The sequence below is a fragment of the Acromyrmex echinatior genome, chromosome 16, assembly GCF_024713525.1.
Source record: "Acromyrmex echinatior isolate Ae372 chromosome 16, ASM2471352v2, whole genome shotgun sequence".
NCBI classification, from domain to species: Eukaryota; Metazoa; Arthropoda; class Insecta; order Hymenoptera; family Formicidae; genus Acromyrmex; species Acromyrmex echinatior.
The window spans coordinates 4,224,462-4,248,908 of record NC_141867.1 but is presented as its reverse complement, the minus strand read 5'-3'; the positions used below and the strand labels follow the sequence as shown (position 1 = coordinate 4,248,908).

Genomic DNA, 24,447 nt, shown 5'->3' with positions numbered 1-24,447 from the left:
AATTGCGAATGTGGTTTGCGTAATTTTTTTTATTTCCTTTATATCCAATATATATATATATATATATATATATACATATACATATATATATATATATATATATATATATATATAGGATGATATAATAATTTATGTAAATAACATTATGTTATAATGAAAACAACAACGTAGTAATCATTATACTAGGCTCTTGTTTGAAGTTTATTTACAATCCTATGCGACCATTCATGTGAGGGCCATGTAAGAGGTGCTTCCTTCGATCTGTAAATTATAGTCCGCGACTGTAAATTGCGCGGTCTCGAGATTCTCAAACGCTCTATAATACTCTAGTCATTATCAGCAATCACGAGAATTATCGGCTAGATCCGACCGTGAACGTCTCTCAACTTAAGGTATGTATGGTCTAGGAATCATGGTAACAGAGAAAGTTCCTCCCAATATTAGGCATCGATTCACGAATACAGACAACAGTTTCACACACGCCCACACACACATACATGTTTTTCATTCTGATAGACTTCGATAATAGCATTAACAATCGAAAAATATTCACTTCGACGAATCGCACGATGCATCATCCGTTTCACATCAGCCACGATATGATATACGTTTTTGTATAAGTATAATATAATATATATTTAATACTTGACTAGATCACTTTAGTTGTATTGACTCCCTCGATAGTCTAGGTACTCGGAAACTATGGAGACATAAAATGTCTGTTTATAAAAAAATACTTGGCTGAATGAATTAGAAACGTTAATGTAGTTGCTTATTTTCTTTCTTTCTCACAATATGCGACATTTGTAAATACGAGAACGACATCTAATGAAATTTGATCCCAATTTCAAGTATAATTAACGACAGTAGTAAATTGTTTGAAAACAGTCCTCCCCTTCACAATGTATTTCTCGCTACGGAGAAAATTTGCGGAAAAACTTGGCTGGCACTCATCACACGTAGAATTCAGCCAGCATCTTAGCCGGTTCGTAATCCATATCCTCATTCTTGTACATATCCATGATCTGGAAAAGTCGTTTGTATGACTAAATCAATTATTTTGAGGAAAGTGGACTTAATATTTTAAATAAATGAATTTAAATGGAGTAAACTTATGTTCAGATAAATTACATGTTTGTATCAATTAATTTATTTTTTAACTAAAAACTTTTAATTTTTTGTAATTTAAGAAATTATAATTTTATAAAAAAAACATAAGTTCATACATTAATAGACTCATAATAGATTACATTAAATAAAATTAGATATATTGACAAAAAAATATATGTATTAAAAATTTTTTAAAAATAATTATTAATGTAAAAATATTATTAAAGCATTTCATATTATTTAATTTTAATTTGAACATAGATCTGTTCCAAACAACAGATTTCAAACATTGAATAAAAGTTTACAGTATCTTTTATACATGTAAAAGCTTTTTGTATTATTATTTCTTTATATTTTATAATAGATTTCACAATGTATACGATGAAAATTATTATAATCACTTATAGTAAAAAATATTAATCGTTTTAATTAAAATTTTCTTAAAAATTAAGCTACAATTTTGACAAAAACTTTGTATATGATCAAATGATTTCAGCTAATATGGCATTGGAAAATTTAATTCTCAAAGGTAAAAATTTAGTACTAAAAGATAATTTAATGTGTGAGAATAATTATATTAACAAACAATCTTGGAAAAGTAATCCATTATTAAAATTTAAAAAATATTAGTGTATTAAGTATATATTTTCAATACATTTTCTAAAGGCTTTTTCACACAAATTAAAATAAGAATAAATAAAGAAACATGTACAAATAAAAAATTCATAAATCTATAAACAAAAATCTATAATTTCAGATAATTAGATAATAATTTTGATACTTCGAATCTGTTACTAGTAGTCCTACTTAGTTCGGATTAAAAAAACTTTATTGCATAAATTATCTGTAACTTATTATTTATTTTGTTATACAATATAAAATATCACAAATAATATGAGATATATAATAAAAAATATATCAAGAAAATAAATTTATCTAAAAAATAAAAAGTGATATTAAATAAAATATTAAATAAAGTGTAATAATTAAAATAATATAAGGAAAAAATACAATAACAAAATTAATTGTAAATTCAATAAATAGAATTCAGCTTAATTATGAAACAGAAATGTACAATAAATTAGATTTTCTAACAATCTTTTCTTTTATCAAATTCGCTGTATATATCACATCGACACTTATTTTATCAAAATAAATACACAAAAAACTTAAAATATTTTCAAAATTATCTATTAATCTGTCAATGGAATGTTAAAATAAACGTTTAAGAGTTCAATATTAGATTGCATAAATTACTTACGATTACAAGTCATATAATAAATATATAGATATATTGTTTTTGATGTGCAAACGCAATAAATGTGTAAAGCTATACTATTGGGAAAACTTGTAGCCTAGCGAGAGTCTGTTGTCTTACCGCGTTTACATCCTTTTGCAACTCCTCCAATTGTTTTTCGTGGATGACCTTTAGTTTCTCTTTTTCCCTATTCTGTATCATCTGAGCGACTTTGCGTTCCTCCATAAACTTTTTCGTGTTGTTCTGCTGCAGCTCCCTGAGTTTGCCTTCCTTGATCCCGCGTGTCTTCAAAGTCTTGTCGCTCATCACTTCCCTCGCGCTCTCCACCGACCGTCTTGCCTGTCGTGCTGTTATTTCTTTCATCTCTCGATCGTGACGCGCAGTCTGTTGTTTCTGTTGTGCCAATTGCGCGGTCATGCACAATTTGCACAGCTGCGTCCGTCGCTCTTCTAAATGTCCACGGATCAGATCGCGTTCCTCCCGACGCTGCCTGTCGGCGAGACGCGACCACTGGGTCGTCTGTTCAGAAACTGCACGGCGAACAATGGGGTCCCTCGAAAGTTCCGCTTTGCTAAAATTTTCATCACTTTTGTGTCTCTCTCTCTTTCTCTCTTATTTTATTTTATTTTATAAGAATTTATTCTGCTATTATTTTAATCAACTATTTTCTTAATGTGTATATTTAACTCTCAATTCTATGAACTTTAAATTGTATTAGTTCTATGTGCTAAAATAATTTTATTTTAACCGTTTTATTAGAAATTTTAATTTTTTCGAAAAAAATATTAGGTGTTGGAATTAATTCGTAGTGTTTTTTAATGAAAGAATGTTATTTATTTCACATGAGCATTAAAAAATACATTAATGAAAGTACTTCCCATCACTTGTAAAACGCTACGAATTAATTCCAACACCTAATAGTATTTTAATTTTTTGTTTGTTCCAAATTCAGTTTGCTATTATTATCTTAAATTTTTTCTACGCTATATTTCAAAATTGTAGAATTTTTTTCTTCAAGTTTTCAATTCTGAAATATTTAATCTTAAATAATAAATAAAAAAACTTTCAAATAAAATTTTTTTGTTGAAGAAAACCCATAAAAATTGCTTATCTTTTATAATTCTGTATAGAAGAAGAAACATATTTAATTAAGAGAAAGATATTTAATTTACTAATTAAGCAAATATTTTTACAAGATTTGTTATCAAATATATGAAGAAAATTTGAAACGAATTTAAATTGTACAAAAATGACTAACTTTTTCCCTTTAAAAATCTTCTCTATTGCTACGCAATGTTGCTTCTGGACAGTGACTTTTTCCTTGTGGTGCCTCTTCTTCAAAGACTCCAATTCTTTTTGCTGTTTTCGTAATACTTTTTGATAACCCTTTTCTTGTCTCAGAGTCTCGAGAGTGATTGGATCGAACTTCATTTCCTCTGTAAAAACAAAATAAGTATAGATTCATCACTCATAGTTGGGAATTCTGTATTTTATCCATATCTTATACCTCTTGGTTTTGCTGCCTCTTGGTGATGAGATAATACGTTATTTTTGTTATCCGTGTTATTTTTATTATCACTCTCTTCAATTCCTAGACCCCGCATTTTAGTTTGCGACATGCTTTCTGATTTTTTAAATGCTCGCGGCGCCGTCAAGGCGTCCATAAATTCTGAAAAGATTATAAAAAATTTTAAGTTATAATATTAATCGATTAATATCATTAATATATGTATATATATTTTATTTAAAATTTATTTTTTTTATAATTGAGAGTTTTTAATAAAAGATGAACTCATTCATTAAATGACAATATTAAACAGAAAAGATGAGATACTTATGTGAGATAGTTCAATTTAACAGAAGTAGCAGGAAATACATCATTTTGAACAAAATTATATAATCTATTAAAATTATAAATATACAAATGCAAAAATAAATAGTAGCGGAGATTTATCATGCGACTAAAACATGTCGAACGTACCTTCAAAACCATCTGGCACATAGATTTTTATATCAATATTACAAAACAGCATAGGCAAAGACATAGGAAAGTTGGCCTCAGTTCGCAATGCAATGTGCCGATATCCAGCTTGCAAACCGTCCAAAGGAACGATTCTCTGTCCTAGCAGTTTACCGTTCGATTCATCGTATACCGCGAATCTCAAAGCGGCCAAATCTGGTAGGACGACTTTCCTGAAGAGGAAGGGCTCTTCATTGTAAACGGGGTTCAAACCGTTGGCAGGAACCACTCTTGTGCGAAATTCCTTGCGTATCGTATCGGTTGGTAGGCCATACATTTCAACTTCAACATACGTCCCGACTTTTTTGTCGGATAAAAACTGACCAGCTATTACCTATTATAATAACAAATCAATAATAAATTTATATAGTGAAAGTGTTTCCTAATTTTTAATGCATTCTTTTGTATTTATTATCTTATTTTCCTATTATCCTATAAAGAGTTGTTAATAATTAAAATATATTTTGTATATATTCTCTCATTATTTTTTAAAATTACAATTACATGACTTATATGTAAACTTTCAAGTTTTTTTCATTCATTTGTGACTGTTATATAATATTATTTTTTCTTATTATTTTAAAATTTTATTATTATTATTATTATTAAGAATAATGGTTCTTTCTCTTCATAATTATAAATTTAATAATATCGTTATCATAATAACTAAAATTAGATAATTTCATATAAAAGAATAATATAATAATACCTAATATATTATTGTTGAAAAGATAACGAATTAGTAAATTTTTATGTACATGAAAAAATTCCACGAAATATATAAAAATATAAATGTTTAACTAATGTACATATTTCACCAACATAATTAAATTTGCTAAGTATTATAGAAAAAAATTGTATTTTTTAAAATGCCATACATAAATTCATAATAATAACATATAATAAAAACGAGAATAATATAAAAATCATTCTTATGCAAATTGTTCGACTTTTTAAGTAAAATAGAAAAATATATTTCGAAAGTGACTTGGATTGTCATTCAGAGAAAAGAAACGTACCCGAACGCTACACTGCGTAGCAATCACACCATCCACGGGGCTTTCGGCAAAAGGATCGAAGCTCCTATCAGCGCGTCTCATGAAATCCGGCTTTAATAAATAGCCCGAAGATCCGTTGTACTCGAACTTGCCTTGATTTAATTGCATGGGCAGATCCGCGGTTTGAAAGTTCAGCGACACCATTTGGCAGCCAGCGTTCCAGAAGACCTGTTTCGCGACGATCGATCATTGAGACTTTTCTTCATGTTTCCCGTTGCGCAAATTGTGCTCTACAAGTTTGTGCTTTACCTGTGGCATATAGTTGGAAGAGTCGGCTCGTGTACCTTTCGGATAAATCCGACTCATCTGCCGCTTGTTATAATTTACAAATTCAATGGCAGAGGTAGGTCTCAAGTAGGTCAAGCCAACCGTTTCCGGGAAGGAAGACATATTGTAATGAATGTTCTTTTCTGAAATAATACTTCGTTTCTATAACTGACATTCATTGAAGAATATTTATAATACTGCAGCATAACTAAAGATACTTATAATTCTGCAGAATAATTATAATTCTAAATAAAATATCATTTTCTCTCAAAGATGCAAAAATTTCACCTACTTTCGGCCTCATCGAAACTGACAAATTTTATAGGTTGCGCATAGTTGACCATGGAGGACAACCACGGATGTACATTGGTAGTACTTCCGATATAATTCTGAGCCACTGCCAACTCTATACTTTCTCCAAATCCTACCGAACCTGTACCAGATTGCTGTTGCTGAATGACTGCTGACGTTATGGATTCAGAATTATCTTCCTGTAGTCGAGGAGAAATATTTTACCAAAAAAAACTTTGATCGCTTAATTCGGTTAAAGTGAAGGGGCACTATCATGCTCCATCTAAGGATCATAATGACTGTTACTTTTACCGGTGGCTGCTCCACAGCGACGGCGACGGCGACGGCGACGGCGACTATCGGCGGCGCACTGGCGTCTTCCTTGATCTCGTCCTCAATCACGAATTGACCTTGCATGAAGAGCTCCAATTCCTGCTTCTCGACTTCGGGTCTTAGGCGCTTGTTCTTAATGAGAATCTTGCGTTTCAGTACACTGGGTGGTGGCAGCGATACTCCTGGCTCCAACTGTTAATAATGTTTTATCTATAAGTGCACTTAAAGTGACAATACAAAAAAGCTATCAAAAATTTTGAGTAATTAATTAATCGTAAATGCGAGTTTGATACAAGAAATTAAAAAAAAAAATAAGAGCACAAGAAATTTTATTTATATTTTTATTCATTGTTATCTGTTAGTATTATAAAATTTATTGTAATTATATATTATCTTAATAGCAACTGAAAATATTTATTAGAACAAATCTATACTCAGAAACTGTCACTATGAAACATTTTACAATATCTGTGGTTAATCGACGTGCATAAGAACTTACAGGATATTCTTTTAGAGGTTCTTTCAACAATAGATCACCCAGAATTTCATCACAGTACTTGGCCAGTTTGTTTTGTTGCTTCTTGCTACAATGATTTTCGAAACTGAGAATCACTGGATATTCCGATGTAACGAAGGCCGTGTCTCTGACTGCGTATATAACGTCCTTGAATAGAATGTCGGTGCACATGGCTTTGCCATGAGTGATTATCGGTTCCTCATCTTCCCCTTTGCCGTCCCAACAATCCAATTCGACGCACCTTTAAATTTGAATTGAAGAAAAAGAAAAACTAAAATTGATAATTTCTGTAGTTGTCGATTATTCTCTATTATATTACCGAATAATTTTTTGATTATTTATATATAGTAATATATAAAGTAATTTTCTCGTACCAATTAATAAACTAACAAATTAATAAATTAAAATTATTCTAAATGTCACAAGGATCTAAATATAACATTTTAACAAGGATTTAAATATAACAATTTAATTCAAGATAAAAATAATAAGAAGAAATAAATATTTATTAAATTAATCCTTAAAACTGTGTAATTTATTGTAAAAAATGAGTTAGATTGCTTTATTATTCTGAAATAAAGATAGATGTTTGGGTATATCGATCTAATGCATAATATTATATATTCAATCAGATACGTTGATAATCTGGCACAATCGATATAGCTATAAATACACCGGATATTGAAAATCGCTACAGTAAATTCGGAATAATCATTATTTCCATATTTACGTAATATTTGTTACCTGCATCCGGCTAGTAGAACTTGTCTATACATTTCGACGCTGCTCCTTCCACCAAACTGACGTCCGCTCAGGTATGTATTGTGGCTCGAATTGATGTAATAATGCGCAAGAGGTTGGTCCATATCCATATAAACGTCTAGTCTATCGAGGAAAACTGGCGCGTTTTCATCGGACATCAGGTACCTTATGAAGCCATCCTTCGTCATCGTTCCTGGAAGCACGCAATTATGTATAAAAGAAAATTGATTTGAAGCTATAAGTTAAGGTGGTTCATTAATTCTTCTGTCATAGCTAAGCCAAGTCAATTGAATTTTGCCAATTCAATTTTGCAGGCTCATTAAAGTTTATTCCGTCTTTGATATCTTTATGACAGTTTAATACCCTAATATAACTTGTACATGAAGAGAGATAAATGAAATATTTACAAAGAAATCAATATCTCGGACTTCAGAAATGCGAACGATCAAGTCTAATTTTAGATAGATTCGAGAGAATTGTTCAAGAGAAACATTTCGAGGATACGTGATTTGTTTATCAAGTTCTTACTTTCATTACGAGCAACTTCATTCTGCTCGTAATCATTAATAATTTCCAGCGCGCGTTTCTCGTCATAGAGTGGGTAGAGAATTTCGTTCAAAGTCGGATCCCTTTGCTTTTCGTTAAGAAAAGTGATCAGTTGCTCCAGGTTAATTGTATCGGCCTTGCCCTGCGTTCTAAAATTTTTGAGATAAATTAGCGATATGTTGCTTATCATAAAACAATTATCTACTCGTATGGTGTTAAAATGAAAAACTATAAAATATTGCAAAAAATAAAATGTAATAAAATGTATGCATAAAAATGTATACACATATAAATGTATAAAATATATAATTTCATATATTTTCAATTACTGTCGCATATAAATGATATAAAATAATTACACAAAATTCGTTTAAAAATTTTATTTTAATAATTTTGCTTGAAATTTGTCATGATGCTAAAATAAATTCAAACCATAAAGTATATTACAAAAAATAAAATGTATTAAAATGTATGTTTAAAGATTCATGTATACAAAATATACACAACTTTCTTTACATATTTTTTTTTATTATTATCACGTATAAATATGAGATGATTAAAATTTGTAATTAATAATAATCGTTAAAAAATGTGTTAATTATTTTTATACAGGAAATAGTATGTGATATAGTTTTTAAATTTAAAATTTCTTCGAAAAAAATACTCACATTGATTGAAATAATTCTTCTATGTCGTTCCTCGGACATATTTTGTGATAAAGCGCGTAGAATGCATCGAAAGTGAAATCGTCAGGTTCTATCACATCATTCTAAACGCAAACAAAAATTTTTGTAATAATTCCGCGACATATGAAAGTAAGATCGATTATTTATTTTAATAATTATTAAGATACCTTTCCACTAGGTAGGCCTAATTCAGAGAGACACTGATAAACGAGCTTTTCTGTTTTACCAGACGCGAAAGTTCTCGCAACTACTTTCACTGGAACTTTTCCATTGGGATCCACCAACATTCTGAGTCGCATCCAACTAAAATTGCACAAAATGCATTTTCGCGATTCTACTACTTTCTCAAAAAATGAGAAAATATATGTGGTTTGATAAATCATGTATTTTTGTCAACTTTCAGATTTTCGTCAAGTCTTTGATTATAAAATCTAATATAATCTCATTGAAAAAAAAAGAAATTAAAAAAAAGAAAAAATGATTCAATAAAATATATAAATATAAAAAGAAAAATATTTAAAAGCTTTATAATTTCTTAAATTGAATATGCTTATCGGTTTGAAAATTAAATATTCTCTTGCGTCAGAAAGGAATTAAAGAAACACGAAGTTATGTTACATACGTCTATTGTGGAACACATTTATGGCTAATTATTTCACAGAAGTAAACAGTATGGTGTTTACAGACGCATTAGTGTAAGTGTATATAAATGTATTGGCAAACTCACTGTTTCTTCAGACACGTAAGTGGGCAAACGTTATTCGCTTTGACGTTGTGCGTAATCGATCGAACGCCATCCAACCATACCTATGACGACATATATGAATAAGTAACGTCAGTTTGTTCTTTTATTTTTAATGGAAGAATATATTAAGTCTGTTACAATAGAGACATAAATCTAAAAGAGCATTAATGTAACTTTATCAGGTGTTATAACATAATGTACTATTACGTTTATAGGTAGATAAGATACTTATAACTGGGGAGAGAGAAATAATTTTGCTATCTCGACAAAACTATTGCTAATTTAAATATTTGATATAAAAGTGATTTAAACAATAACTTTCTTAAATGTCATTGATTCTCAATAGCATTAAAATATACAAAAAATATGTGAAGTTAACGAGCTTCGAGTAAAGAGCAAGTAGATGTGCTGCCCGATAATATATAATAATATTTTAACCCAAGAAAAGTGACGTCTAATGATATCTTAATCATACCTTAATAATACCTTTAATGTCAATAAGACGTCATTAAAATGTCACCTTGTTACTTAGGAAACATACAATAATTAGTCATAATTCATTTCAATGGAATTGTCAAGTTGTGTAATCACAATTTAGCATGGCACATACAGTACACGATAAGGAATCGATTGTAATACGATATACAGAACCGTGTATGGCACATTCACGCTATTTCCTCTCCACTACGGCAGAAACTAATGATTCTCTTGAAAACGACACGGAAACACGTAACGGAGAGAAGTAAAAGAGCAGTACAAAGCAAATCGATTGAGAAATTTAGCATAATCGCGATTACACGTTCATGTCGCATGATGTGTTACGTTTCCCAGAAGCTATTACGAAAAAGTATTATATAATAATAAGATATTAATCTAATGTCGTTAATAATGTAATGATACTTATTGATGTAATGACACTTTACTATTTATATCCGTAATAAATTATGAGAAAACAACAATTTCATAAAACGATAGTGATCCTGGACTATATCGGTATTGTATCATCCCGCTAATAATAGTTCACTTGACCGATAAATCGAATGACATGTCGATGCCATGCTTCCGCCGTTATCACGATTAGTTTACGGCACGTGTGTTACCTTGGCTGTAGCAGGATCCGGACATACGACGTGCTGATAGTTGATATTGGTGTAATCTGCACCAGAACAGATGGTCAGACTTTTCTCTTCCAACTGTTCGCCATGTTTGCTAAGTAGCTTGTCAAATAACTTGGGATCCTGCTTAAAATGCGTCAGTTTTATTAGATATCAAATGTTATCGCATATTTCCTTTTTTCCTTTCCTTTCTTTTTTTTAATAATAGTAAATTAAATTAGACTGCTAAATAAATTAATAAATTGAGCAAAGAAGCGCCAAACAATATTGAAACTAAATCTCAATACCTCTATGTAAATTTTTAAATACACTTTCAGTACTTTAATTCTTTTTTATCAATTTAATCGGTAAGTTCTTTTCCGGTAAATTCGAATGACTTTGTAACTTTAACAAATCTGATCTATCATATTTAGAAACGGTAGAACAATTGTTTTACCTTAGGAACGCCTCCGGCTCTAATGTCACTCACTTGACACAACTCTATAACATCGCCGTCCTGCAAGGAAGAGAAACAGGATAAAAATAACCGTGTATATTCAGGACTTGTGAGAATATCCAAGGTACTTCACTTCTTTATTGAGAGGACAAAAGGGCGCGAACAGAAAGGGCAAATAAAAATCCTCACCTTTCCCTCGCTCTGCCAATAGATAAAGAAACCGTACTCGTCGACTTTAAACAGACAATTTAGCTCGATTTCAGTGTTATCCTTCTCCTCCGTCCAACGATCGAAGACACAGCCGGTGCGGAGTGCTTCCGGCACCTCGATCTGCCAGTTGAACTCGAACCTCTTCGTCATCTCCGCGTCGTTCTATCGACTTCCGGCAAAGTCAGCCTAGATACGGCGTCTTCCGGTTTCTGTCAACAAGGATCAGCGTCATGTCGTTAAAAGCATCTCCATCGGGCATCTTTCCTGCACCGGTTGCCGTCAAATGTGTCGAATTGAGTATCTGCTTTACGTCCGAGACTTTGAAGTTCGACATTTATACCTCGCATTCTTCGTACTAGTCCGTAAATTGTTGTAATCAATTAGGATTGAATACTGCACAGTATATCCGAGCGAGTTTATGTGCAGTGAGCGTAAATCTCGGAGAGTTTATATTTTGCACGTATATTTAACAAAGTTAACATTTATTCAGCAGACAGTTTATATCACGGAGATACGAAAGCATGGCGTATAACAGGTAATTAAACTTTAAGAAATTACCATCATTAATTATATAAGATGAACTGATTAGTGAAACACGCAATAGTGCTGACATTCAAGTGGACTTCATTCTGACATGCAATCTACTTGTTTAAAACTTGTTTAATCAGATATTTACTTAGTTAATTGTTAATTCCGACTTGTATGGTTCCCAATAAGTAACAAATGAATGTAATACCTCAATAGAGCCTTCTGAACCTTAATCGGGCATTAACCCCTTTATAAAATAAAGCATCAAAGTTTTTTGACCTTTAACCTATCGGTTTACTATACGTAAGCAAACTCCAATATTAAAATTAGTTTTTTAGAAAGGATTCCGTGCAAAAAGAAATTTAAATAATACGCAATATCGTTAATATTTTGATTACATTTATTATGTTTAACGCTTCATCACTACATACAATGAGAAAGACATTTTAAAAAATTACAACATCCATAATTACAATGTTCGTAATTATAATATTTGTCTTGCTTCAAAATTTAATAGATGTGTAGGAAAAAATTATTATTAAGAGACAAAGGAATAAATTAGCATTACGATTTCTGTTATCTCATAATAATACTCGTTACTGTTAATGTGCCCAATTATCTTTATTTTATTATTTTTTTATTTTGTTTGTACTTTTTACAGAAAAATGAGAATATATTATGTATTTTAACATTTAAAGTCAAATGGATTATTGAGAATATTTCTTCCTCACAAGATTGCATAACTTTAAACATACTTCATAATCTTTCTTTTTCTATACTTAGAAGATAAAAATAAAAACTTTCATTGTATAAATGGCGTTGGATAATTATTTATTATATATCTTACCACAATATGCATCAAAACTTTCATCACAAATTTTGAACATATCTCTTCCTTTCATTATATATTATAGATACAACTTTTCAGTTATTCTTATTTAGCATTTCTTTTCGAAGACACATAAAAAGTTTAAAATAAGTATGTTCTCTTTCTTGTTCTTTTCTCGGAATATTTATTATTCTTATTTTTGAGTCTCCTGACAGAGTTAATTTTACAGAAGTTAAAGGATTGGAATTAGAATAGAATACGTTATAATATGTGAATAGCTTCAGAACTGTGTGCATGGAAAATTGAAAAAACTGACATTGAGGAAAGACGTCATCGCAGACTTGGTTATACAGGAGCTATAGTTCGAAGGAAATGGCCAAGTTCTTTTTTTTTACACACAACGTCATGGAACGCTTTCTGATGATATAAATAAATATCTTTTGTGTATCATGACGTGCAGTATACTACAGTTACACTATATAAGTTTTGAAGAATATATTACATGAATATCGTTATTTAAAAGTTTGACAATATAAATAATTTGTCTTTTATCTGACGTTACAGTATATGCAATAATTGAAACATATCATGTAATAAATTATGTGATTTAAGAGTTAAATATTAAATTTGTACTACAGGACGTTTCCCACTTGAAACTTTTGGATTTTGGATAATCGATAGTTCATCACGCTACAGAGAACTTTTTAGCATCGTTGCACCGATTAACCTTTATAACAAACTTGCACTATGTAGGACGAAGCACACTTAAATGCTGCCAAGTGAAAATATTAAAAAGTTCTATTATATATTATTACAACAGTATCGTGAGAGGTACTCACAATGTTAAGAGCGTCTCTTCCGAGTTGACTTACTCATTTTAACTCGCTGTTGCACCTGCAACATAATATTTAGTGGATCTTAATGTAAATTTTAATAATTAAAAGTTACTTTTCAGAATATTCTCAGTGAAATATGTTCGTTTAAAAAGTAGTACTGTAGAGATCGATATGCCAGAATTATTTCGTGACAAAAGATACATTTTCTTTCTATACTTAAATTTTCCTTTTATATCTATATATAAGCTTCAAAAATATCCAATTAAAAATTTCTAACCACATTTATTTTTTGCATAATAAACCCTTCACATCCTCATCCTATTAAGTAGCATGTTAATTATATCTGCGGGCAAACACGTGCTTTTCTGAAATAGGTTTCACTCTTCGATTAAGTATCTCAATCGATATCTCTGTATAATTACGATGGGCTTACGTAATAGAGGTTACATATGTTTAACACTTAAGTGAAGCATATAAAATCTAGATAATAACCCTTTTGTGCCATTAAGCCTATTCTCTCAATGGCATATCTCAATTATAATACTCTAAATAGTATTTTCTCATTGTTCACAATTTAAAAAAAGATAATATTGATAAAAGAAGGGTATTTGAATCAGATAACTCTAACTTATCAGGGTAAATCAATTGTGCAATAGTTTTGTTCTCAAAAATTTTCAATTAATTTTCAAATGAGCATCAGTCAGCATTTTTAATGTACTTAACCGAATCTCTGATTGAGAGTTTAGATTATAGTATTTTATATAAATAACCAATATATCATAAAATACTTGTAATTAATGAATTCTCAAATCGTTTGTGATAAATACAAGTCTGTGACAAACTGAATTCTCGATCTCAACCGAGGAATTTGGCAAAACTATTTTATCGATGAACATAATTAATCTACTGTTGACTGAAGTATTTAATATATTCCTATCTTATTGTCATCTATTATGATACTTATTAACGTTTGAATTTTTTTTTTATATATTGACATTTCACCACTGATGATTTTTAAAGTTTCATTGTATCCGTTATTCATTTGCTTGGTTAATTTAAGATTGTATTTCTGCGTTATAATACTGAGGAAGGCTTTGTAAGCCGAAACATTTGTTGATTATATTAATTTAAAGTTAATTACAGCTCGAAATAAGCCATGACATTGTGTTAATTTAAAAAAAAATATACGTGCATTTTTTACTCTACTTTAAATAATAAAAGTAAAATATAAATAAATACGGAAATATGTATGTACCGACTGGAGTTAGAAAATTCTTTCAAGTTATGTGACTGAAAAAAGGTTTGAAAAATGATTGTAATTTAAAATTCTTAAAAATATAATCGATAAATAATTCGTTATAATTATTTTTAATATTTTCTTAAAATATTTAATTATATAATTAAAATCTTTATCGATGAGACTATACTTTGCCGATAATGAAATTGTTTTCTTCTTTATTATCTAGATTAAAAATACATCAAAGTAATTGCGAAGGGTAGAAAACAACAACTTATCACAACGTATCACACTTTCAAGATTTTTATTAATAGATGACGTGGCATTTCATTGTCTTTACGTAAAAGACCACTCTAGTACATTTCTCGATATCTTTAGTGATTTACACGAAAGTTATCTTTGGAAATTGATGAATTGTAGAATCATTCTTAATGTCAGAATTATTACAAATAAGAAAAACACATTAATCATTTAAACATTTTTTAATGATGGAAAATATGTAATTAACAAAACATGCAGTTTTATAGATTTGGAAAGTTATGTACTAATTAATTATTACAAGTAAGGAAAAACATATTAATTATTTAAACATTTTTTAAATAAACGCATTTATAATTAATAAAAATTTTATAAATTTCAAAGTTATATAACAATAAATGTGTTACATTGGTTCACAAAATTTAATATATTTTAAGCGCGTTTTCAATGTTCCTATAAAAATTATTAATTTTTTCTGCTTTCATATAAACATTTAATATAATTTATTATATATTTTACTATTTAATTTAAAATTTAATTTTCATATAATAAAATATAGTGTAATACTATATTTTATTGAAAATTTTATTGTTGATTTTGGTATATCAATATGTATATCGTCAACGGATATCCCACGCTCTATCGCGACTTATCTTAATTGATGCATCAGGAAATGGAAGCTGCTGGACGCTATATTCCATACCTACGTACTACCGTCTATCAATACGAGAAGGCACTCACGATTAAATACACATTTTGTATCGCGACTATAAAAATATTTGCAGCAAACTAATTCTTGTTCGCGCGCAAAAAATAACTGATCTCTTGAAAACGTTATTGTAACTCAAGAGTTTCAAGTTTCACAATATTACTAACTTTTAGAAATTAAACTTACGAAAACCTGCACTTTGTAATAAGATAAATTTACGTTTATAAATTTGTTTATTTATATTTATTATTGTCATATTTTATACAAATATTAACAAATTTTATAGAAATAATAATTATCTTTATTAAATTTTGGCATATATCTCTTTTGCACAAAATATTTTAAATCATATATACTTAAATGCATATATACTTAACTGCAAATATATCTATATTTAAAAAAATTTTAATAATGACATATATTTCTGTAGCAATAAATTATCACTATCTTTCCGGAATTTAAAAGTAAAGCATGTTCGCATTTTGATCTATTATTAGATATTGATCTCTATGATTTTCGATCTGTAAATCTAAAGATACTTCAACGATGAAGTTATCCTTAAGAATTTTAGCGTTTGTAATGCGATGATGATTAAGATTGAAGTAAGACTTTTAAAGATCGTTAAGACTTTTAAATTTTAAGCGAAGTTTAAAATTGAAAATGATTTAAGTATAAAAAACATGTGGAGGAAGACTATAAATGTTAGCTCAATAATGTAGTATATAATTGATAATAATGTAGATATAGCAACGGATCATAAAATCATGAGAGAGAGAGAGAGAGAGAGAGAGAGAGAGAAGGAGGGAAAGAGAGTGAGTAAACATTATATTAATAAATGAGATCTTTGAAGAAATTTGTAACGATGACTCGCATACTTTATGGCCAAGGTCAACCAACGTAGAAATTATATAATTTTACATTTTGCAAGATATATTTTTTTTATATTATGCTGCTGTTATTAAAAAGATAATTAAATAAACTTGAAAGATGATACTTATTAAAAATAGAAAAACTTTTTAAGTAAACAAAATAATAATGATGTTTCTGTAAAAATAATATTTAATAAATTATAAGAATTAACCTTATCATAAAAACAATATAGTTGTCTCTGTTTTAATATATAAATCAGTTTTGACAAGTTACATGTATGTATACGTTAAAGGAAAACATTCATACAATTCTCTCAACCACCTTGACCTATAATTTGATGGAGAGGGAGAGGAGGAAGGGGGGGAGAGAGAGAGAGAGAGAGAGAGAGAGAGAGAGAGAGAGAGAGAGATGGGAATATAGAACAAGTTTTCAGAACGAATAAACGCAAATTGAAAAAGGAAATGTTCAATCTCGTCAAAACTTGCCATTTACATCGGTAGCCACAACTTCCGAGAAATAGCCACATCCTCCCGGATGTTTTCTACTTGCAGCAATGCAGTTTATCGTTGCCGTTTTCACAAAAAAGAATTCGAATTGCTGCCGATTTCCTTCGAATGATCAGCTGACACCACAGTTTCGCATGTAATGTGTCCATCATGGGCGAAATAATGATTTTCATGAAACACTGCAAAATTTTGCAATGCAAGTAAGGATGATGCGATGCTCATCCGCATTTTGCATTTGATATACATAGAATGATTTTGTTGTAGTATCTCAAAATTTAACTAGATATACGTGGAAATAATATTGTTGAACTATCAAAATAATTATTATGTAGAACACTTAAGCATAATAAACAATATAAATGAATGAATAAAGCTACATTTAACTAAGACAGGTTTTGGTGCCTAATAAATATTGTTGTATGAATTTTTACAATTTCCAAATAAACTGGAAATTTACATAAACATATTATTAACTAAGACCTATCTTGACCACAAATTAAATATCGAGGGGCCGTCTTTTAAAATTGTAATTTTATTTTTGTATGAAATTTTACCATTTCTAATTCAAGTAAGTATATAAATTTTTATAATTTCCAGTTGAACTAAAAATTGTAAAAATTTATACAAAAATATTAGACTCATATTAACCGCAAATATTCATTCAGTTGTATTGAACATTTCTCGGTCCACAGTTAATAATCAGTCTCATTTAATAATGGGCAATGTTCTTTGACATTCTCGCAATCAACTTAAGCGTTAATTCTACATAATTACTTTAATTGTTTAACACAATTTTTTTTCAAGTCTGTATCTAGGTAAATTTTTAAATACTTTATCAAAACTTTCTTTTCATACATGAAACGCACGATGAGCATTGAATGCGAGAGTAAATGCCTACCATATAATCGAGTATTTGTAATCGGCCGATACACCGATGTATATCTCATAGATACATGCAAGTATACAACGCGCGTCTATATAAATGGCATGTTTACGGAGTGTATAAACAGACAAACGTTACGAAAATACGTATGACTTGTGCCGCTATGTCTCTTCTCTTCGGCAAATTATGAAAACGTTCTTAGAGCCTGGCAACCTACGTATTCCCATGAGCCAACCGCATTAACGATGTTATAATTTATGACTACCGTGATCATATACCGTACCGTATTGCGACTTGTTAATGCGGCATTAAGAGCACCAAGATGGCGGGTGAAAGTAAAATTGAAGATAAGACATCGGTTTGTAAGATAATCTGTATTGTTCTGCGTAACTATTGATGTTAGTAATAATTGCTTCAGAACATCATTGCCTAAGATTGAATTTAAAAATGACACGATATAAAAATCTGCAAAAATCTGGAAAAAATAGTAAATTATTATAATTTATCAATTATTATTAATTATAGAATTATACAAATAAATTAAATTTTAAATAATATAGCATTTTTATTTGGTTAAAAACTTTGAATTTTATTTTAAAAGATATTTTTTAAACTTATACATATATAATTTAAAGAAGCATGCTTTATAAATAGTTTATCTTTGAATCAAGGTAATTTATTTAGCACTACGATAGAGAAATTATGTAGTATAATCTCGTAAGAAATTTATGTTGGATCATAATCTCATGGTAAAATGTGGAAATACTAACTTCTCTTACATTTAATCTCTTCTCATCTTTACATTTATCTAATTTACCTTCTTATAAGATTAATTTACATATCTGTTGATCTTTGTATATCAAACATGATTTTGTCGAGTGCGTCCCACATATTTTATCTAGCATACTCTATATATGGTACTGGTTATTGCATGTTCGTAACTTTCGTTGCATCGAGCATTCGTAAGCACAAGAAATTTTCAACAAAATATAATGCTTTATTATCATAATTAAACATAATATTTAACACAAAAGCTTTGACTTTCAGAAATTTGATGAAATTATGAACATGCAAATTTGCAAAAATTTTAATAGCCTTCTCTCGCGCATGCATAAATAATTCATTTATAAATTTATTTCCGCATTATTGTTATTTATTGTATTTTAGTCTTTTCCATGTACCTAGATAAACTTATTCATTATATGCAATATAAATATATTTTTGCGTAGGCAAATCTTTTTATCATATATAATATAAATTATTTCTGTCGCTACAATTATTATTTGTTATAAAATTATTGTACACATAACAGTATTATTCTGTAATTAGTCCAATTTTCTGTAGCATGACAAAGTTATTTATGCAACTCATAATCAGTAATAAATAATGTTTTATGGTCACATTTTTAGTGACGTGTGAAGTTGTCTAATCGCCTATTAAAACAAAAATTAATTTAATTGGTGTAAGTTTAATTAATTTAAGTAATATGAAAACTATTAAATTAAGATGCTTCCGCTCAAAATTATCAACGAAGCACAGAAAGTATTACAATGAAACCATCCAACTAAAAATTTATATAATATAATCCGTAAAGAAAGTAAGAGTTTAAGAGTATTAAACAACGTCTGCAGAAAATCAATTGCTAAAAGACCGTGATTCAATTACCTAGTGCGGATCAATAATTATATAATTTCCGGATCTTTCGAGGCTGAATTATACCGTCGCGACATTGACCGCTCAATCACTTAATACACCTAATGGCCACTTTAGAAGAATGGAAACAAATGAAGTTTATGACCTGACTACCTCTGTTTTTTAGTAGACATATTTGTATTACGTAACTTTTACGTTGCATATGCTAAGTTTCATACATATCTCATCAGACTTATACCATTAACTATTATAAATTTATTATAAATTTAGTATTAATATTCAATTTAATTAAAAAAAAGGAAAGAACGTTAATACGTAAGTATTTAATACATAAGTATTAAAGCCAGATTAGATATATTTATTGATGTTTATTCAAAAAGAAAGAGAGAAAAAGAATAATCAAATTTAATATATCTCAAAATTGATATCTTGAAGTTAAGATAATAGATAATTGTAAAAAAAATATTTAAAAAAGAAAGAAATAATATATCATACTTTTTAGTTTGTAAAAAATGCATGGAATTTATAAAAAATGTTAAAAATCATAAAAAAGGAAAAGAAATAAAGTATAATTATGAAAAAATGAGAAATAAAGTATATTAAGAGAGTTATAGACAAGTTAACATTTGCAATGCTAAAATAACAAATTATTAAAATAAAGTATTAACATAATTATTATTTAATAACTAATATTATTTAGAAAGAAAAAAAGAGAAAAAAGTAAATTTTTCTTTATTATTCCTATTAATTATTATAGCTCTAAATTATTCATTTCTTATACAAACAATGTCACATGGCTTTATTATTATTAACTGTTATATGTTATGTTATGTCCTTCATCGTTATCGACTATACAACGATAACCACGTGTACAACAGATAGTTCGCGTTATGCAATAAAAAATACGTTATGCAATATGTTTGTGGTCATAATTTATTCACTTCTCGTGTTTGCATTTTGCGTGGTTAACGCGAAAGAAACTGATGACTTGCTATCCATATTATCGTTAAAATTTACGAGCATATTTCTGTCACGATGCAGAATTTGCCGGAAGATTATAAACATTTCAAGATACAGATCCGTATTTCCAAAAAGATTTTGCACTTTGCAATTGTCGTAATATTTACGTGCAGATATCTTGTATTATTATGCGAGCCAACAAGTTCGCATTTTATCCGACAAGGAAAAACTTGCATCGCGTAAGTTTCTCGTGAGATCACCATCCAATTGAACAATTGCGCAATTAAAGTTTCCTCTAAGCTATATTATTGTGTTTTTGTAGTAATATTTTCCAGAGAAACGCGCGTTTTCGTTGCTATGCACAAAGGGAACAAAAGATGATAACAACTTTCGAGAGTAAAGATAGCAGAAAAATGCTCTGATATGATTATTTAAATTATGAAGCTTCAGAAAGAAATGCTTCGTGTATCTTCAACATTACGTATAAGAAATGAGAAAAAGATAATGATAATTTTTTAGAATAACGATAACAGGAGAATGTTTTGATGTTATTATTCAAATTATTAAGCTCTAGAAAAAAATGCTTCTTATATCTTCAACATTATCGAGCAAGGAATGAGAAACTCACATTAAAGATAAAAAAATATAGCATTCTACGCACTAAGAAAAATGTTAATGTTCTAATTAAACCAACAAAAATAGGAATACAAATACTTAATAAATACTTAATAGGACATTTTGACGCAATTAAACAAAATTTCTCGTTATAACTAGAAATTCTGTTTGTTCTCATTAAAATATTATTGGTTGCATTCAGTAGAAAAGGCAGTCTTGCAACTGTCGTAAAATTCTTTAATATAATTGATTTATACATCCAGGCAACAAGTTGATATCATTTGTTGTCATTTGGATATAAAAATGACATTAAAGACATTATTTTGACATTAAAACGTCAGCCAGCTTGCTACCTGAACAGTTAGATCTAATATTTCAATAACAAAGTAAGAACAAATTAATTATATTAAAGAAGTTTACAATTGCAGAGCTGTTTTTTCTGCAGTCATCTTTATTTGTTTAATCAGAACATTCTTTCAGCGTGATTAATATCTGCTAATTACGTTGTCCGAAAATATACTTGTTATTAAGAAACAAAACTGAGTGTCTCGCTGGAACTCACAGACGCTTCATTTTTAATTAAAAGCTGCGAGATTGGCGCCTATTTGAGACATGCACTAAAGCCGCATACACTATAGCACTATTCAATTTCCTCGCAATCGCGCCAAGATAACGAGGAGCTCAGGTGCGCATGGTATTCACGACACGTCTTGACTCGGCGAATACGGTTGGCTGATGACGGATGAGAAATCCGAGGGATCAGGCGTCGGACTGATGGTCGACCCGGCCTGACCTCGCGAGGGAATGTCGTAACATTCGCGCACGACGGCGGCGCCTCCGAGTTCCCTTGACCTCGAAAATCCCTCGGGAAGCCCGCAGTCAGGGTCGCGTCCCAATATCCATCGCAACCTCCATCTCGCGCCTTATTCGTGGCTTATCTCCTCCCAGCGATAGCACGCCGCTGTTAATTAGCAAGTCGCTTGTTTCCTAGCGCAAGTGTGTGCGTGCGGCCGGATGGCGCGCAATGCGTGTACATTGCGCGCGTGATAGCACGCATGTAGGATATCGCGAGTGGCGGCCGTCGGAGTAGCGAGAGAAGGTGGAAAAGTATAATGAGAGAAAGAGAGAAAGACAGAGAGGCAGAGCGAGAACGAGAGAGCGAGCGAGTATCGCGTGGCGTGCGAATGTACGAACGTACAGTACGTTTGGTTAATGGTTGCCGACCCATTCTTTTATTAAACAATATATCTCCCGTAAGGGGAATTCCTTTAGAATATATTCTGTGTTAATTTGGCTTATTTTTTTTAGAGAATGACACTTAATTAAACTGAAAAGTGTTTCAAACATGTCAATCTATAAAAGTCAGTAGTTCACAGCTAACAAGTTTTCTTTTATAAATTTCGTGATTGCGGTCTTGGATTTCTAAATTAAATATTTTTAACATCTTTTTCCTTAATTTAATTTTACCGACACTGTGTCTGTAATTGCATACAATAATGATGAGCTATTTGCAGATTATGGTCCGAAACTTTTTAGTTTAGATAACTAATTGCCAACATCCAGAACAAAAATAAACCGAACTAACACCGTTCAGAATGTACTCTTAATAATTGATAGCATCATAAGTAGAACATATTTTAATTTATTATGACTTGAGAAAGTAGCAATTGCGGTTATCCTCGCTTTACTAAAGGTCTGAGTAATTAGTGGTTAATACTGCGCAAATAGGAAGCGATAATGCATTTGGTACATTGCCGTCCGGCTCAATCTTGATGGTACGTCCTTTATATGCAAATTAATTACGCGCAGAGCACCAAAGCAATTCAAAGTGCTCACTGATATGATGGACGGAAATATTATTCATACTCTTAATGAGTATATATATATATATATATATATATATATATATATAATGTTAAAAGCAAATACTTCGATATTTTATCATATTAAATGAAATAATTAAAAAAACAAATAATTATGTTTAGCAATGTTTGAACTGAAGTCGATAAAATTTCATAAATGAAATTGCAGGCAGATTCTCTTATAAAAATTTAATACTGACTAATTTATTAATAAAAATTACTTAATTTGAATACTAAAAGTACTAAACACTGGTGCTTTTATTACTTAAAATAAATAACTTATTTTAAATATTAAAATACTAAACAATAGTGTTTTTATTATTTAAAAAAATTTAAAATAAATAATTAATCACAACTTTTCTCAGTGTTAAATTTCTACGAGGGTTTACGTAAAGAAAATGCGCAGTACAGGATTGAGGATGGCAAACAAATGTTATTCGCGAAAGAAAGCACGGAAACGAATGTACTTCGCGTATGAAAAGGAAAATACAGAAACAGAGTTTTAACCGGTGCGCCGTGTATGCGCGTGCAAGAACGTGGGCACGCGTGACATGTCTCATAATCGCGCACTAAAGCGTACGTCGGCGACGTTAGCTATACACGCGTGTACCTTATCACGTACGTATTGTCTATAGAATTAGCAATGCGAATTTCTCGGTCTTACCGCTGGGTCAGTTTTCCCCGCCCGCGCGTGATTATCCGTTGAACGATGAAAGTGACAGCGATGACGGCGACGATCTCATCCTCCGGCAGAGCTCCGCGCGCACATCAGCTCCGCGGCGGGCACCCGCGTACAGTGAAAAAATTTTTGAAGTGAAAACGGAAGATAAAGGAGACACGGAACGTCTTGTACGCGTGAAATTACGCTCCGGCGCCGGACGTCCTCCGGACGCGATGGAAGAAACTGACGCTGCCGCACCGTTTCTATTAACGGGCGCACCAGCCGTCTGGCTCGATACCGTCTTTTTCCCCTGCGCGCATGTGCCGCTCGTGACCGTCATTCAGTTTCCACTACATCTCGTCGGCAAGAACGAGATCTGCTGGTTCCGAAGCTATTGCATCACGAACGTGGAATGTAATCCACGTCGGAAGTAGTGCTCGGAATATTCCGGCGATCGAATGAGCTTGAACGCTTCCTACTCAAACTTGAAGATTTTCGATTCGTAATCCAGACAGGATCACACATTTTTTGATATTAAAGGAACATATAGGTCTTTGAGATCTACTAAATTTTTTTGTTATTTATTTTCTTTAATAATTTTTCAAGTTTAATTATTATTTTTAATCTATGATAGATTATTTGAAAAATACAAGTAAAATATTATTAATAGAATTTACTGCTTTTAA

General features: G+C 30.3%; 1 protein-coding gene across 4 annotated transcripts; it reads right to left on the bottom strand.

Moving 5' to 3' along the window:
* Positions 1 to 171: 171 nt before the first annotated feature.
* LOC105143133 (1-phosphatidylinositol 4,5-bisphosphate phosphodiesterase) lies at positions 172 to 24,052 on the bottom strand. 4 transcript variants are annotated; one of them, XM_011051182.2, is made up of 20 exons: positions 23,765 to 24,052; positions 13,551 to 13,605; positions 11,334 to 11,563; positions 11,145 to 11,204; positions 10,694 to 10,834; positions 9,576 to 9,655; positions 9,016 to 9,151; positions 8,831 to 8,931; positions 8,145 to 8,311; positions 7,599 to 7,809; positions 6,837 to 7,095; positions 6,311 to 6,529; positions 6,006 to 6,204; positions 5,696 to 5,856; positions 5,408 to 5,614; positions 4,350 to 4,722; positions 3,876 to 4,037; positions 3,627 to 3,804; positions 2,489 to 2,939; positions 172 to 1,025 (listed from the first exon to the last, which is right to left on the bottom strand). In XM_011051182.2, exons 3-20 carry the CDS (start codon positions 11,502 to 11,504, stop codon positions 954 to 956), a joined length of 3,348 nt encoding a protein of 1,115 aa, XP_011049484.1. In that variant the 5' UTR covers positions 11,505 to 11,563; positions 13,551 to 13,605; positions 23,765 to 24,052; the 3' UTR covers positions 172 to 953. The 4 variants fall into 4 exon arrangements, with proteins under 4 accessions (XP_011049484.1, XP_011049487.1, XP_011049486.1 ...); XM_011051185.2 differs by having other exon boundaries at positions 6,317 to 6,529; XM_011051184.2 differs by having other exon boundaries at positions 10,694 to 10,831.
* Between the last annotated feature and the right edge of the window lie 395 nt (positions 24,053 to 24,447).